Source organism: Chenopodium quinoa, unplaced genomic scaffold, assembly GCF_001683475.1.
Source record: "Chenopodium quinoa cultivar QQ74 unplaced genomic scaffold, ASM168347v1, whole genome shotgun sequence".
NCBI classification, from domain to species: domain Eukaryota; kingdom Viridiplantae; phylum Streptophyta; class Magnoliopsida; order Caryophyllales; family Amaranthaceae; genus Chenopodium; species Chenopodium quinoa.
Genome location: NW_018742980.1, coordinates 1,782,111 through 1,800,245, shown reverse-complemented (window position 1 = coordinate 1,800,245; position 18,135 = coordinate 1,782,111). Strand labels below are relative to the sequence as shown.

General features: G+C 33.1%; 2 protein-coding genes across 3 annotated transcripts; both read right to left on the bottom strand.

Annotated features, from left to right (window-relative positions):
• Nucleotides 1-1,100: 1,100 nt before the first annotated feature.
• LOC110729424 lies at nucleotides 1,101-2,198 on the bottom strand. Its single transcript, XM_021909161.1, has one exon. It carries the CDS (start codon nucleotides 2,196-2,198, stop codon nucleotides 1,101-1,103), a length of 1,098 nt encoding a protein of 365 aa, XP_021764853.1.
• A 3,165-nt stretch (nucleotides 2,199-5,363) lies between these two features.
• Nucleotides 5,364-17,774, bottom strand: LOC110729369 (trihelix transcription factor PTL-like). Of its 2 annotated transcripts, none has more exons than XM_021909104.1 (3): nucleotides 16,889-17,774; nucleotides 14,605-16,058; nucleotides 5,364-5,641 (listed from the first exon to the last, which is right to left on the bottom strand). In XM_021909104.1, exons 1-2 carry the CDS (start codon nucleotides 17,353-17,355, stop codon nucleotides 14,657-14,659), a joined length of 1,869 nt encoding a protein of 622 aa, XP_021764796.1. In that variant the 5' UTR covers nucleotides 17,356-17,774; the 3' UTR covers nucleotides 5,364-5,641; nucleotides 14,605-14,656. The 2 variants fall into 2 exon arrangements, with proteins under 2 accessions (XP_021764796.1, XP_021764797.1); XM_021909105.1 differs by having other exon boundaries at nucleotides 5,364-5,576; nucleotides 15,020-16,058; nucleotides 16,889-17,771.
• Nucleotides 17,775-18,135: the final 361 nt, after the last annotated feature.

Here is an 18,135-nt window from a genome sequence, read left to right as displayed (position 1 = left end):
TGTATGAACATGAGCTACTGGGTGTTCAACATCAATTCCAATTGACATACAATAATCATTAAATGTTTGGGATGTAAATTCCCCAGCATTGTCAAGTCTTATTTTCTTTATTGTATGATCTGGGAATTGTGCTCTTAATTTGATGATTTGGGCAAGTAATTTTGCTAAGGCAACATTTCTACTTGAAAGTAGACTAACATGTGACCATCGTGTAGAGGCATCAATTAAAACCATGAAATATCGAAATGGTCCACATGCTGGATTAATTGGCCCACATATATCTCCCTGAATTCTTTCCAAGAATTTTGGAGATTCAGTAGCAATTTTGTTCATAGATGGCCTTATTATTAATTTGCCAAGTGAACATGCAGAGCATGTTAATTCATCTGATCGGGGAATTTTGACATTTCTTATTGAATGTCCAACTGAATGTGCTATTATTCTTTGCATCATCCCAGTTGCTGGATGTCCCAAACGATCATGCCATAAAATAATCAAATGTTTGTCATCTAACTTCTGGTTAGATATCATATTGATTTCCACGGGTCGTATGTTTATACGGTATAACCCCGAAGAGTATGCTGGCAATTTCTCATATATATGTTTCTTGCCATGTTTTTCTGCCGTGAGGCATATATACTCTTTTTGATCTGTCTTCATTGTTTCTAGATGATAGCCATTTTGGCGTACATCTTTAAAGCTTATGAGATTTCTTCGAGATTTACTCGAATATAAAGCATTATTGATTATTAATTTTGTTCCATTTGGAAGCATTATACAAGCCTTTCCAGATCCTTCAATTAATTTAGCTGACCCGGAAATGGTGTTTACATTTGCTTGAAACAACTTTAGTTGTGAAAAATATTTTCTATCTTTTAAGATAGTATGTGTTGTTCCACTGTCCAAAAGGCATTGATATTCGGAACTAACTTCAGGTAGATCCATATCTTCATAAAATAAATTTAAGATTAGTTTAGAATAATATCATACAAACGTTTATTGATGATAAAGATTTAAAGTACATGACTAGAAATTTAAAATACAGGGAACTAAGAAAATACATTAAAACATAGCATATGTTACATTAGTAGATGGGGAACCTAAGCATTGTTGTTTTCTCCAAGAATGAAATCATTCCCAGTTTCAGCATTGTCCATGAAGAAATCGGACACATCAAGGGTAGGACATGGAGCATTTTCTTCATTAACATAATTTGCTTCTGCATTTTTCTCTTTGCCTTTTACAGAAGCCTGGTAAAGGTCTACCAAATGTTTGGCCGTACGACAGGTACGTCCCCAATGTCCTGTCATGCCACATCTGTAACATGTGTCTTTTCCTTTTGAAAGAGTTTGTTTGTGGCTTCCAGATGACTGTCCCTTCTGTTTTTCAAAATTTTTGAAATTACTGTTTCTTTGAAAATTGTTTCTACCACGTCCTCGGCCTCGTCCGCGATAATTTCCACGGCCTTTTCCACGGCCATTGTAATTTCCACGTCCACCTCTTCTTGTAGCATTTGACTCGGGTGGATAGGAATTTGTTGCATTTGCCTCATGATGAGTGGCCAAAGACCCAGTTGGTCTCAGGTTATGATTTTTCAACAAAAGTTCACTATTTTGTTCCGCAACAAGCAATACACTCATTAATTCATTGAACTTTTTAAAACCTCTTTCACGATACTGTTCTTGCAACAGTATGTTACTTGCATGAAAGGTAGTGAGTGTTTTTTCAATCATCTGTTCATCCGAAACTGGATGATCACAATATCTCAATATAGACACTATCTCATGTATGGTTGAATTATAATCAATTACAGATTTGAAATCCTGGAACCGTAAATTTGTCCAGTCAAATAATGCCTTAGGAAGGAGCACCCTTTTGTGGTGTCCAAATCTTTCATTAAGGCAATCCCATAATTCTTTGGGATCTTCAACCATCATGTACTCAGTTTTAAGGCCTTCATGTAAATGATGCCTTAACAACACTAAGGCTTTTGCCTTATCTTGTTCAGTAACAGGTTTTGCAACAGTCATTGCAGAAGTGGTAGTATCAGTTGTTTGACCAGAGGGACTTTTATTTTCTTTAACAGTGTGCTCCAAGCCTTGAGCTTTCAAATTCATCATTGCGTCCACTTTCCATTCCAGAAATTTCTTTCCAGATAAATCTAAGATGCTGAACTGTCTTTTCATAAGGTCTCCCATTTTAGCTACAACAAATTTCGTGATAATTAGTTTATAATAACAAATTATATGTACAACTCACATGTTTAGTTCTTCCATATTTATAATTAAGTTAATAAGACACGTGATAATTAAATTTAATAATAATAAACCATAAATAATATAGTCTTTTCTCCCCCTTGGTTTATTATTGTGAGTAATTATATGATTAGGCAAAAATTAATCATGTTAGTTGCAAAAAAAAACAGCAAAACGACAACAATGACAGTAGTAACAATAATTATAATGATAACGGTAATATTATACAATGATAATTAATAACAACAAACATACATAATAAAACAAAAACAAGCTTTTAATATACTAAAACGACAAAATAAGTGAGTTTTACTTATACATAATGACAAAAATTAATATTGCTACTAATAAAATTACAAGCGCCGTAATTAGAAGGAAATATTGTTTTATCTTCATTAAATCTTCCTCAAAAGTGAAGTTGTGGGTGTTTTGGGTGTTTTGGTTGCCGTCGTCGGGGAACATATCGGAGAAGAAGGGGGTGAATTTTTTTTTTTTTTTTTTTAGGTGATTTTTGGATAAAAAAGTGGGAAAGGATAAGGAATTTGTGGTGAAATTGGGGGAAAAATCCGTCTTTTATAGAGGTAGGTTTATCCGTTACTGTTCTGTACAACTGTAAAAATATCATATAATAGTCTAACGTACTGGCATAAAATTATGGTCCATATATATATATTTATAATTGTAAAAGGTTATCACACTGGGAATGCAAGCCATAGTGGTCCGAGAGCCCTAATATCTATAAAAGATCATGGGTTCGAAAACGGAAAGAAACACAAAAAGTATGTAAAAGTAAGAAAAATAATAAGTATAAAAGGCTGCATCTTTTTGTTAATCTAGTTAATAATAATATGCATGCAAAGCTACTACTTAGCAATTATAATAACTAAGATAAAAATTTACGTAAAATGAGTATGTAATATCAACATGGATCAAACAAAGAAACATCAACATGAATAAACAAAAGATGATAGTAGTAAATTCACAAGTAAGAGAACTTTCACCGTTGTTTTTGAGGTATATATAGTAAATGTTTGAGTTTCTGTTATAGAGGATCCCAAATATGGGCAACTATAGAGCATACTCCTCGAAACATTTAGAAGTAGATAGTATTATTTGTTATAAATTTTTAGAAGTAGGTATAAATATACCTGACTGAAAATTGGTGCTGATAACGTGTTAAAGAATTTACCGATAGAAAAGTTTTGATTAATAAAAGGAGTAAAAGAGTGAAAGAAGATGGGTGAAATTGTTGTAGTGTTATCATTGTATTCTTACTTCTATGGCATTGTATTTATAGCCATGAGTTACACTAATAATACAATAATTACTCACATAGAGCCATATGAGTTCACAAGTGTTTGGACCTATATGAGCATTGTGTAATCAAATCAATAATTGGCATTCACTTATTAGCCTTATCTTCTAACAGGTTCTTATATAATCTTAACTCTTTTTACACCCTTTATTTTAAGTGCCCAACTTGAATTATATGCCAATACAGAATTTTAACTAATGATAACTTTATTTATCAATAATTACATATTATATAAAAATAAAATAAAAAAATCGATGTTTGAAATATACCTTGAGACGATTGTAATAGGTAACCGTATGACTGTGTGAGCATGTTTAGTTTTATGTGTGAAGCACCAACGTTACTCAAAGTGGTGTATGTGAATAAATTGAGGGAGTAATGGTTAGTATTTAGAATATTACGTTAAGTTGAAATTTAAATTAAATATATGAATTTAAAAGTAAAAATTCTTTTAATGTCTTTAAAATTAACACTTACCATTTTTTCTAGTACATAATAAATGTACCTACATAAAAGGTTTTTAATCAATGATCGAAATATAACTATCTTTATGTAAAAATATATACAAGCTAATAATAAATTATAGAGTTAAATCAAACGTAAATGTATACAAGAAAAGAAAGAATGATTAGTACTTGAATATAAATTATATGTAAATTAAAATTTATTTGCTATTAAAAGTTAAATTAAGAAAATGAATAATAGCTAAAATGATGTGGACTACTAAAATTAAGTGGTACATGGAATGGAACACAATAGTGGGATAGAAGATTCGGACCCAAATAGTAAATCATTTTTATTTTTTCAAAATGTCCTATTATTCACAAAATCTATTAACCTATACTAAAAGCAAATCTTTCAAAATTTTCCCGCCTTATTCGTTTTTTTTTTTTGGCACAATCTTTAAGTAAATTATTTATACCTTATGATATTTTCTTTCCAGTTTGACAATCATATTCCATATATCTTTTACATACTTTATATTTTATAATATTATTGTAAAAAAATATTTAACTGCTGTGTATTGCACGGGATTTTAACCTAGTATATAAATAAAATAGAAAAGAAGTATTATTATAAACAATTTAGAAAATGGTTTATGAATATGTTATCGACACATTCATTTGTCTCATAATGTTACAATTTCATTACTGATACCCTGTATAATTGTTGTCACTTAAACATTTGATTTTAAAAAGTGAAGGCGACAGTTAATTAATTAGGAGTATTAGAAGTATGCCTAAAAGACACATAGAAATAGTGTATGCCATTTCAAGATATATAATTTGAAGATCACTATTTATGACTAATACTTGTATGAGTTCTTAGTGATATAAGTAAATATTTTTAGGAGATAGCCTATCAAGTTAGATAACATGCTTGCTCCAAAATCGCACATGAAAAAATAGTTTAAAAAAAAAAAAAAAGTCACATTTGTTATCTTATCACTAGTCAACATCATGTGTTGGAGAAAGCAGAACTGTTTTGCTTGTCTAAACATTCAATAGTTTTCCAGATGGAGTAACTAAATATGCAGGTCACAACTTTTATAAGCTAAATACTTTACATATAAACAGAAATAGAATTAAAACTAAATACTTTTTATATTATGATATAATTATACCAAAAATAAAATAAAATAAAATAAAACAAAGATGACAACCACCTTGATCTTTAATTCTACACCTTAATCATTGAGATTATCCCCTAAATCATAGCCATATTTCCGGTTTAATGATGGATATAAGATATGCACAAAATCAAACAAAAAAAGTCTAGATAAAAACCAATAATTTCCTACTAAAAATGATGACTTCTGAGTAATCATTAATAAGCATATTATAATCAAACAACATTCAAATAATTTACATACACTAATTAATTAATTAATAAAATCTTAAGTTAGACTAATTACTTGCATACCCAAACTGATGATGTTGTCCTTCCAATGGTATTGCTCATATCCCATTGCCTCTCTAGCTAGCTAGCTAGTACTCTCAACTTTCCTACACATCAAATTAGAAAATTTCATATTTAAAAAAAAAAAAAAAAAAATACTAGTCATCTTCATCTTTGTTATTTAGATGAAATACTACAAGAGGGGGGGTGAATTGTAGTATGGAGATTGCTAGTCACTTTTTGCGGAATTAAAAGAAACTTAACGCAATAGAGAAATAGTGCAAGAGAGATTTTACGAGGAAAACTTCCTAGGCCAAATAGGAAGTGAAAAACCTCGACCCAAAGGGATTTTGACTCAAAACATTCCACTAAAATAGGCCAACGACTCTGTTACAACCTATGAGGAACTTGAGCCTCTACCGAGTTCCTCAACGAACTCATATCCCCAACAACTATTCCCTCTAATAGTTGCAGCTTGAAATCTTCCCTCAAAGACCTCTCTTCTCACTCAAGACTTCACTCAAAACCTTACTCTTTCTCTTTCTCTCAAGCTTCACTCAAAGCCTTCTCTACATACAAAGAACTCACTCAAGTTCTCACCCTAATACAAGAGTTCACTCAAACCCTTATTAATTCCCCATTACAAGAGTTCACTCAAACCCTTAAACAACTCTCAAATACATATAAAAGATATAATGTATAAAACTAATATGTTGAACACTCAAAACCTGTCTGGAACTCACTAGACGTATTGTAACCAAAAACCTGATAGGAACTTTGACCAGGAGGACTGACTTAGCTTCGTGGTGAAGGATAAAACCATTAAGCACGACCACTACACTTCGTCAGCCTCCTCTTTGAATGAATGCGTATGAGCATATTTATAGTACACTCGAATTATTCATTTCATCTTGAAAAAGATAGATTTTCTGAAAAGATAAGTTTAAAAGATATTTTCTAAAAATCAGTTTTCTGAAAATATATCTTTTTGTTAAGAATAAAAACTGTCAATAATAATAAGATAAACTTAGCATAAAATCAGATTTTATTCAAAACTTATCTTTTTGTTTAAAATACTTTTTAAACAATCTTATCTTTTTCCAAAAGGGATTTATTAGAAGATAAATATCTTTATTCAGTAAAACCAAATCCCTAAAAGATATGCACGTATAAAGTAAATATATATATCATTAAAACCGACTTTTAACGACGTTCATACTTAAGTTCCTATTAGGTTCCTGAACTCTGACAGTCTCTGAGTTCCTGACAAGTCAGTTACTCTAATTTCATTGACTGTTTGGAATTCACCTTGGTTCTATATAGACTTGTTCCAGACCGACTTTTATGTCCAACATACTTACATGAATCCTAGAGCAATATACTTCTATTTCTTTGTCTTCATGTTGCTTCTCTGAAACTCTTGTTCTGGAATCCTGTAGTCTTGATATATTCTGGATCTTAGGGTTTTCCCCAGCATTACACCGAAACCAGGTCGTTACAACCCGTTTTGAAGTTCCTGTTAAGAAACTTCTGGAAGTTCCATTTCTGGAACTCTTCTTCTAAATTTACTTGTATCCTCATGGATCCTCTAAAGTTCCTCTGTTTCAATTCCTACTTCAGCCCTCAACGCTTACTGAACCTGCAAACATCACAACACTAGAAAATCCTTATTAAATGGAAGTTTGCTCAATTCTTAACATCATCATCAAAACCTCATAAGGATCAACAAGTTGTCCCTTTTTGATGATGACGAACTGAGCAAACTTCTGAGAATAACAAAGTAAAACAGAAGGTTAGTTTTTTATTTATAAAAACAATAAAGAAAACTAAACTAAATTAAAAGACTCCTACACATACATAACCTATATATGTATAGGATACTTACCTTATGAAGCTAACATATGTAAACACATGTTTACATAGTTACCTTCATGGTCCCTTAGCCATCATCATGCTTATCAACCATAACACTTATCGTTGTTCTTGTTTGCTTATCCTATATTGCTCAAGTTCCTTACATATATACCTGTCATTACTCAGGTTCCTTGTATCCTGTTCCAAGCATAATTTGCTTTTTCTATGCACAACTTAACATACACGTTAGATAGATAATCATCATTAGTTTATAATCATCAAAACCTAATTGCTCAACAATTTCCCCCTTTTTGATGATGACAAACTATTGATGCTCATCACATATTAAAGGATAATCGTTGTACATTTATTCCCCCTTAGTTTTTCAAGGAAATAACATTTAAACAAGTTAAGAACATACACAAGAACTTAATAGTTAGGAACTTAGCAATACACATCATTTATCAATATATAAATACTTTCAACAATCATGATGTAATAACTTTAGACTTAATTACTGCATACCATAAGCATCATACATATTCTTCCCCCTTTTGTCATTATCAAAAAGGGTATTGTTCCACACGTTTGTTTTTCGTAAATTATATGCACTTAAAGTCATATGTCACACCTACCACCATATAATAAGTAAGTATATACTAGTTAAACACTTGTTGTTCCTAAAAGCCTCAAGGTACTCACTTTTCAAACACGGATACCATTTCCACACTAACTTCCAACTCACAATCCAAAGGCCCAACTTCAAAACCCTTAATTGAACTTGACAAATAAGAAGTTAAAATTCAAGTAAAGATCAGAGCTAAAAAGTTAGAAATGGATTGCATGAATAGACCAATTAAAGCGCAAGCTTAAAGGATATATAAAGAAGCATATGGAACAAAATAAGTAGAGGGAACGTGAAGTGGAATTTGTGCTCTTCGTTTAAACCTTTTGAGATGAGAACCGCCACATTGTACTTTATCTCAAACTCTTGAATCTCCTATTGAACACAACACATATTCATCTTGCCAATTGATAACCAAGTTCCCTTACCTTAACCACCAACTTCTTTGAGGAACATTCTCCATACTGGAACTTAAATAGATTTCAGTTTCATCATAATCAAGTTCCTTCGTCGTTTATTATTGTTCCTTCACTAGCTCACCAAGTATACGAGTACACGACATCAACATAGTCAACATTCTTCATATATAGATACCCAGGAAATTAAATATTTGACCACCCTTTTTCCTTTTCTTTCTCTTTTTTTTTTCCAAAGGGTGTCATTACACAAATTTTGCATGATTTCCTAGTATAACACATTTTAAATTAATGAAGAGAATATTTACTCATACACTTGAGTTCCACAACCAGATCTGAACCATTTTGAATTCTTGGTTCCTACCTTATTCCCCCTGAGTCCCTTACCATTCTTCTTCCTTTTCAAGTACTTACTTCTTTCTTTTTCTTCAACTTCCCCCTCAACATGTAATCACCCTTTTTCACGTTTCATTGAACCATAAAAAGATGGTGAACAAACTTAGAGCACATGGGAATTAAGAATAAAAAGTAAAAGTGTGTGAACGGAAAGAGGAAATTGAATTGGGTTAATAAGAATCTTCGATTTTCTAAATATGGGACAATTAAAGTATATGCAACACGGACACACAACTTAGAGTTGTAGAATAATGTTGCGATCGAAGATATATGGCGTAGATGCTTGAAAGTTGGCTAAAAGATAGGTTAGTTCCCTCTGAAATTTAAACAAGTGAGTTACAAACGGTCTGGGAACTTACCTGTCTTGTTCCATCAAAGTTTCTTCCATTGTTCCTTTGACAACTTAGGAACTTCGTGTTTGACAGCACCCATAGTTCTATTATGAGACCTCTAATACTCTTAGGCAAGTGAGTATGTCTTTTACAACACAAGAACTAAGTGTGACACATAAAAAATAAGCGCATATTCTTTACTTTAAGTATAACATAGGAACCCCAGCTTGACATAACTTATGGGAAAAAATACTTTATACTCGTGTTATGTTTCATCAAGTCTTGTTCCATTAAGCAATAAACAAGAATATGACAAATCAAGACAAGACCATAAGAGAATCAATTCACAAATTCACATATTGCATTCATACCAAAAAAATATCAATTCAATTCATCTAATGTCGACATGTGAAAAGGAACTTATATCTTATGTAGTCTCTTACCAGTAAAAATATAACTTTAAAGCATTGGTTGAGTATGATGGCTTACCTTGGAGTTCTTGAAGTGGTTGTTATGTTCCTTGATGATCTCGAATCTAATATGAACTTCCACTTCTAACTCAAGTTCCATTGTCAGTGGTTAATCTTACAAATATATTTTCTTATCATAAATTAGCAAAAACCAATTCACAATGGCTCGTTAGTAGTACCAGAGATATATCAATGTAAACAAGTACTAATAATAACTCAGTTAATCTTGAAAACAAAAATTGATACTTTTAAAACTCAATTTTCAAGAAGGAACTTGGATAGGATTCTATCCTAGAGTATGTTCCACATAGACGTCTACAAAAATTCATATCAAGACATACATGACATCCATGTGGTACAACTCTAATCCCATATAAACAGCAAGAACAAATATTATTCAATTTGCTTCAAGTCTAGCTACACACGCAACAAGTTCCTTAAAGACAATACATACCTTTGTATTGGTTGTTTCTTTTAAGAACCAACCTGGCCTTGTTCCATTCACGTGCCTTACTCAACAAGCTTTTGCCAGAACACCTTTTTTAATCTCCGACCCTTTTTAGGTGTTCTAGAATAGGTTCAGGATGTGACATGCATCTTCTTCTTTTTAAGCTTATTAAGTTCCTGCTGCACATCTAACCTGATAACAACCAATTACATGTTTACATCAACCTTAAAAACAGACTTATCTTTTATACAACTATGAGTTATAAAGTCCATCCTTTTCGATTGATATCTCGGGCTCTTCTCAGATCCTTGGTTGTTGAGGTTTTCCCTTTGGTTATATATATGCATGAAAAACACTTTAGTTCCATAGTTTGTTGAGATATTGCTGGTCGGAACAAATATTATCTTAGCTCTGGAACTTTGTTGGAACTTGCTTTCTTGTATTGAGTTCATTGACCTTTGTTGCATGAGTTTGAACTTAACATCTCAAAGTTCCTCAACATATGTAGCTAGCCCTTGCTGTTATCCTTAGTGACATATTTCTTTATTAGGAACTCCGTTAGTTCTTCAAGAACACATGAGTTCATCTTTTATAACCTGTTTGATGGGAACAAACCTGTCAGTCTCAAAATATGTTCATTTATTGCACATTAACCATGATAGTGTAGACTCTTTATGTTTTACTAGTCTAGGCGTTTATGGATAAATCGCCTTGGAACTTATATCATCAAACATCCCTAAGTGGAACATAGGGTGTCTTGTTCATCAAAGATCTATTGCTTCAGTGTTGATGATGTAGCAAGAGACATTGAAAACTATTCCAAAGAACCTGCAAAGACCATTAGCATATAACTTTGTTTTCTCCGTGTCTTTCATGATTCAAAGTTGGAAACTTGTTGTCAATCCTGTGTTCCTGCAACAAACATCAACAATTACTGGAACTAGGTTCCATTTTTAGATCTATACCTTCATAAATGATGAACGCTTAGCCACATACCCTGTGATAGAAAAGACTTTCAACAAACAGTTCATCATCTCTTCTGTTAAGAAAATTAACCAAGTATTCATTTGCTTTCATTACTTATAAACAAGACATATCTTTCAATTAGTCTCTACATATCACATGGTAAACATATCCATATCACTAAGATCCAATGGATTAGTGTTGCTTACCATCTACCTGATGTTGAAAGAGAATGTAACATGTGTTTCATTCTCATGCTTCTCGATCTTAACCTGTTTGGAACTTACATGTACATATACCTATTTTCGAGTTCCTACTAGGTTTATCAAGCATGAAAAGATTAACATGTTCACAGTTTGAAGCATAGAGGTATCTCATCTTCAATAAAACCTAGAAATGTCAGGTTGTTGTTAGGAATCACCTTGAGATCCACAAATGATGTGTTCCCTTTTTGACTCCCTTTTAGATGTCGTTCCATCAACAAAATGATGAATCTCCAACACGCAGTCAAAGATAATCATCTTAACTCATTATCCTTCATAAGAGTCTGCTACAGGAATTAATGCTTTGTTCCAAATAAGAACTTAACTGGAACTTGAACAAGAATCTTTACAGGAACGTATACGCTAACTCCTATAGCACCTTGATATAGAAGCTTTGTTATTCCTGTATCCCTAATTCGTTTTATCATTCCAAGTTCACCAAGTTCCAACCAATTTAAGCACTGAGCTTCTAATGGAACAAACTTTTACGCACCAATTTGTCTCAATGGACAAACCTACAAAACAATGATTAATAACTTGCACAAAGCTAGAAGAGAAGTTAGTTTGTCATGATATACATTATAAACATCCAAACAACTTCTCTTTTCATCCATTCACAAATAACCTTCATAAGATTAGGGAATTGAATTTCAATTGGAATTTGTGAAGGATTAATACATACCAAAAGAACATGACCAATATTTACAGAGAGATGTATAGGCAACTTACACACTTATTCATGTTGTCGATTCACCTACTACAAACCTCTTATAAAGGCTTTCTAGTGAGAGGCGGTTAAACCAACTATCTTTACTAACAATAAACATCATGTGTCTACATAATAAATATTCAGAAAAACACATACACATGATAAGGTCATTCTTTGGAAAATATTCAAAATATACGTTCATTACCTTGCCCAAAGAATTAAGTTTCCATACAGGGATAATCCAGGTTCCAAGAGACCAAATATGCATAATTCTACATAATACGTTCCTTGAACTATTTCCAGTAAACCGATTCTTTAAAAATAAATCAATTTGTAAATCTGACAAATACTTTTCACTCTATAAATCAAATTTGAGGTTACACAAAATTGATTTGCAAACTTTCAAAACAAAATCCAAAATTTAACTAGAAATACTACAAGGAACTTGTACACATAATGTCATGCATATAATCAAGACTTCAAAGACGAGACACTTACCTCAAAGATGTTCATCTTTGAATCACATCTGCTTCACAAGCAGACTTTGGTCTTCACGTGGTATTCGGAACGTTCTAGGGTTGAGTTCCATTCACTGCATTCCTTGTAGATATCCATCCTAGCCTGGAACTTGCTCCTCGGGGTTACCCGGTTTATCAAGAGCACCTGCTCTGATACCAATTGTTATTTAGATGAAATACTACAAGAGGGGGGGTGAATTGTAGTATGGAGATTGCTAGTCACTTTTTGCGGAATTAAAAGAAACTTAACGCAATAGAGAAATAGTGCAAGAGAGATTTTACGAGGAAAACTTCCTAGGCCAAATAGGAAGTGAAAAACCTCGACCCAAAGGGATTTTGACTCAAAACATTCCACTAAAATAGGCCAACGACTCTGTTACAACCTATGAGGAACTTGAGCCTCTACCGAGTTCCTCAACGAACTCATATCCCCAACAACTATTCCCTCTAATAGTTGCAGCTTGAAATCTTCCCTCAAAGACCTCTCTTCTCACTCAAGACTTCACTCAAAACCTTACTCTTTCTCTTTCTCTCAAGCTTCACTCAAAGCCTTCTCTACATACAAAGAACTCACTCAAGTTCTCACCCTAATACAAGAGTTCACTCAAACCCTTATTAATTCCCCATTACAAGAGTTCACTCAAACCCTTAAACAACTCTCAAATACATATAAAAGATATAATGTATAAAACTAATATGTTGAACACTCAAAACCTGTCTGGAACTCACTAGACGTATTGTAACCAAAAACCTGATAGGAACTTTGACCAGGAGGACTGACTTAGCTTCGTGGTGAAGGATAAAACCATTAAGCACGACCACTACACTTCGTCAGCCTCCTCTTTGAATGAATGCGTATGAGCATATTTATAGTACACTCGAATTATTCATTTCATCTTGAAAAAGATAGATTTTCTGAAAAGATAAGTTTAAAAGATATTTTCTAAAAATCAGTTTTCTGAAAATATATCTTTTTGTTAAGAATAAAAACTGTCAATAATAATAAGATAAACTTAGCATAAAATCAGATTTTATTCAAAACTTATCTTTTTGTTTAAAATACTTTTTAAACAATCTTATCTTTTTCCAAAAGGGATTTATTAGAAGATAAATATCTTTATTCAGTAAAACCAAATCCCTAAAAGATATGCACGTATAAAGTAAATATATATATCATTAAAACCGACTTTTAACGACGTTCATACTTAAGTTCCTATTAGGTTCCTGAACTCTGACAGTCTCTGAGTTCCTGACAAGTCAGTTACTCTAATTTCATTGACTGTTTGGAATTCACCTTGGTTCTATATAGACTTGTTCCAGACCGACTTTTATGTCCAACATACTTACATGAATCCTAGAGCAATATACTTCTATTTCTCTGTCTTCATGTTGCTTCTCTGAAACTCTTGTTCTGGAATCCTGTAGTCTTGATATATTCTGGATCTTAGGGTTTTCCCCAGCATTACACCGAAACCAGGTCGTTACAACCCGTTTTGAAGTTCCTGTTAAGAAACTTCTGGAAGTTCCATTTCTGGAACTCTTCTTCTAAATTTACTTGTATCCTCATGGATCCTCTAAAGTTCCTCTGTTTCAATTCCTACTTCAGCCCTCAACGCTTACTGAACCTGCAAACATCACAACACTAGAAAATCCTTATTAAATGGAAGTTTGCTCAATTCTTAACATCATCATCAAAACCTCATAAGGATCAACAAGTTGTCCCTTTTTGATGATGACGAACTGAGCAAACTTCTGAGAATAACAAAGTAAAACAGAAGGTTAGTTTTTTATTTATAAAAACAATAAAGAAAACTAAACTAAATTAAAAGACTCCTACACATACATAACCTATATATGTATAGGATACTTACCTTATGAAGCTAACATATGTAAACACATGTTTACATAGTTACCTTCATGGTCCCTTAGCCATCATCATGCTTATCAACCATAACACTTATCGTTGTTCTTGTTTGCTTATCCTATATTGCTCAAGTTCCTTACATATATACCTGTCATTACTCAGGTTCCTTGTATCCTGTTCCAAGCATAATTTGCTTTTTCTATGCACAACTTAACATACACGTTAGATAGATAATCATCATTAGTTTATAATCATCAAAACCTAATTGCTCAACAATCTTCATCTCAAACTCTGCCTAGCTAATTAATCACTCAAAATTTAGAAAAAGATTAAGCACCTCCACCCTTGTTGAGCTTCAACCCATAATTAGTACTATCCCAACCAAGGGTGCCCTCGCCGTCGCCGAGAAAAAACCTCAGGCAGCTATCATTCATCACACCACCACCAGCACCAACAGTACTACTACTAGCATTAACATTCATATTAACATTAACATTAGCATTAGCATTAGAGTTGTGAGACGAAGGCGACGAAGATGATCCCTCATTAAGTTGAAGCCTAGGTTCATTAATCTCATTATTACTAAAACCTCCTAATCCCATGTGATTCATGTATAATATTCCACCTCCATTATGATTACAATTACTATTACTGTTATTATTAGTACTAGTTTTGTTTTTATGATTACTAACCTCTCCATAATTCTCCTTCCTTTTCTTGTTACCATCATCCCTAATAATAATGTTGTTGTCCTTCTCTTGAAAATACTTGTTAAGACTATCCCATTTTTCTTTGCATACACTTGCACTCCTATCATACCCCAAATAAGCCATCTTTGCAGCAATATCTTCCCACAAAACTTCCTCTGAGAACCCACATTGTTGAAACCTTGATTCCATGCTCGTTCGAAGTTGTATAAGCCTCGTGACCTCGGTCTCTAGCCATTGATGATGAGTGTTATCATGGATCCCCACGCGGCAATGATGTTCATTGCTACGATGGTGGTGGTGGTGGTGGTTACGATGATCAATATCACTAGCAACCTCTTTCTCCCTAGTGTTTGTTAGCTTCTCCAAGGCAGTCATAAGAGCTGAGTCCCGGGCCTCGATCCAAGCCCGTTCACTAGCCCAAAACTTGTGTTCCCTCTCCATTCTTCCGGCTTCTTGCTTCCTCCACTCTTCCTCCCTTTCCATCCTCTCTCTTTCTCTACTATCCAAGGTATACATCATCTTCTCGAGCCAAGCTTCTTGCTTCTCCATAATCTTCCTCATTTGATAGTCTATAAACTCCTTCACCTTCGCCTTCCAACTCCGCTTCCCTCTCTTCTTCTTCTTAGATTCATCACTTTCTATTGAACCCCCTCCCTCATTATCCGAGGATGAGGTCTCATAGTCCGAGGAGTTCGAGAGGCTTACACTCGTAGGCCGGTGTAGTTGATGGTTATCCGTTACCCCTAGTTTCGATGGGACTACATTCTCCGGAGTGGGGTGGAAGTGAGGGACCATGTTTCCGGCTATATGATGCGTGTCCGAGGTTGAAGTCATTGGATGATGATGTTGAGAATTGTGCTCACCATAGAGCGCCTCGAGTTGCCGGAAAAATCTATAGTGTTTACCGTCTTGTCTACCGGCTTTTCCTTCCTTAGTCTTCTTGTAATACTTGTACAAATTTTCGAATTTTTCCCTGCATTTCTTCCCCGTTCTTTGATATCCATGCTCCTCGGACATAATCCTAGAACAATCATTCAAAAATATAAATGATTAATCATCTATTGTTGTAACATCATTAGCAAAATAAAGCATGTTAGTGTATGAATCACCTAAAAGCAACAAAAAATTTCCCATGGGTCAAATCAAATAAATTGCTATATACCTCTATCGAGAATTAATTGTAACATTGACAGTGTAAGATGAACTGTATAATAATGTGACAATTAAGTCCGGATGGAGGTTGTAATATAGTCAGTGGTTAATTAAAAAAGGGGACAGATTGAAGTATCGAACTAAAAATTTAAAAATATTTTTGATGGGAATGTTTTATTAGGTGAAATGAGTGGTATAAGTGACAGACCAAATACATACAACTAAATAATATAATGATTTTTTTTTTTGTAAGTACAATAAAGAATAATTTGGGGAATGTGAGAAACCCTAGCTTTGATTTTTGAGATATAAATTGACAAAAATGAAAGGGAGATGAAATCAACTTAACAGCCTAGTTTATTGACTGAATTCTACTCATTACTATTATTAAATTAGTTTTTGAGGACCACTATTTTATTCAAAAAATTCTGTATGATAAATTTTACTTGTCATTTTACTTGTCAGTTCTACTAAAAACAGCAAGTAAACACTGAAAATGAATTTCAAAAAATTTAGCAAAAATTTGGCAAATATTTAAGCTTCAAAATAAGCTTATTATTCGCTAGAGTATATAAAGCCAGCTGCTTTGCAAATACAAGTAAAATCAAATAGTACTATTGTAGAAAGTATTTTTTCTTTTTTATAAATATTAATATTTGATTATTAAAACAAAAAAGAAGAAGAGGGTTGTTACTATACCTAGCAACTTCATCCCAAAGAGGGCCTTTCTGATTAGCTTCCTTAAACTTATGATCAAGGCGAGATCTGATCTCGAGAAGTGTTAATGTTTCTTGTCTCGGCCACCTCGCAGCACCACCATCGCCGCCATCGAATCCACCCAAATGATTAGCAGCAGCAGTAGCAGTGGTAGTAGTAGACTCGGAATTAAAGTGTCCGGGATGATGATGAGTATTATTATGGTGCAGCATGTCTGACATGCTTCGGCCCATCACCACCATCTCATACTGCTGATGCTGCTGCTGATGCTGAGCAGCAGTAATAGGGAGCGATAGACCCCGATGGTTGTGATGGGCCGAAAAGAGGTCGGAGGATGGAGGAAGCGATGGGGGTTGTTGTACTGGAAAAGGCGGGAATTGAGTGACCGTAGCTGCTCGGCTAATAAACTGGCGTAGATCTGATATACCATATTGGTCTTCCATTTCCATGGATCTTTGATTTTAGTTTGTTTTTATGAGAGAGAAAACAATAAAATTTTGAGAAATAATAAGCGAGAGTAGCGGATCATGTCCTTCACTTGAAGGGTTATGGACCCTTATGGTGGTGGTGGGACTTAAGAGAGAAAGGACGGTGGGACCCTTTTTTTAATATTTTTTTTCCCTTTAATTTGTTGGTTAATACTTCATTTTTTTATTTTATTTTATTTTATTTTTGTTAAGTTGATACAATACATATATTTAATCATACTAAGTATTTAACTATTTATCAACGAACAAATTTAACGACTAATCTAATTTTTAATAAGTAAAATTCTGCACAAATTATCTTGATAATTTTAATCGTCTCCATAAGTGAAAAATTACTCCGTATAATATATTTATGTTGATATTATTCGTGTCAATGTTTTATCTTACAAGTACTCCCTTTGTAATTTTTTTAAGTCAATGTTTTACAATGTAGAAACTTTGACCATTAATAACTTTAATTATCAATAAGGAGATATTATAACAACTTGAATATTAGAGTAATAATCTAATTGTTGAAAGGATTCCAACAAGTACCACGAAACTATATTTTTCTTATGTACGGAGTATAAATTACTAATAATATTAGTTAAAGACTCAAAGTGAATTAGGTGAAAAGTGTAAAAAGTAAAATGTTTCACTTAAAAAAAAAATAGATAGTGTTAAAAGTTAGAAGACGATTAAAACTAGATACCACTTAATTATGTTTTAACTTGCATATAATCCAAGTAGTGTAGGAACTGT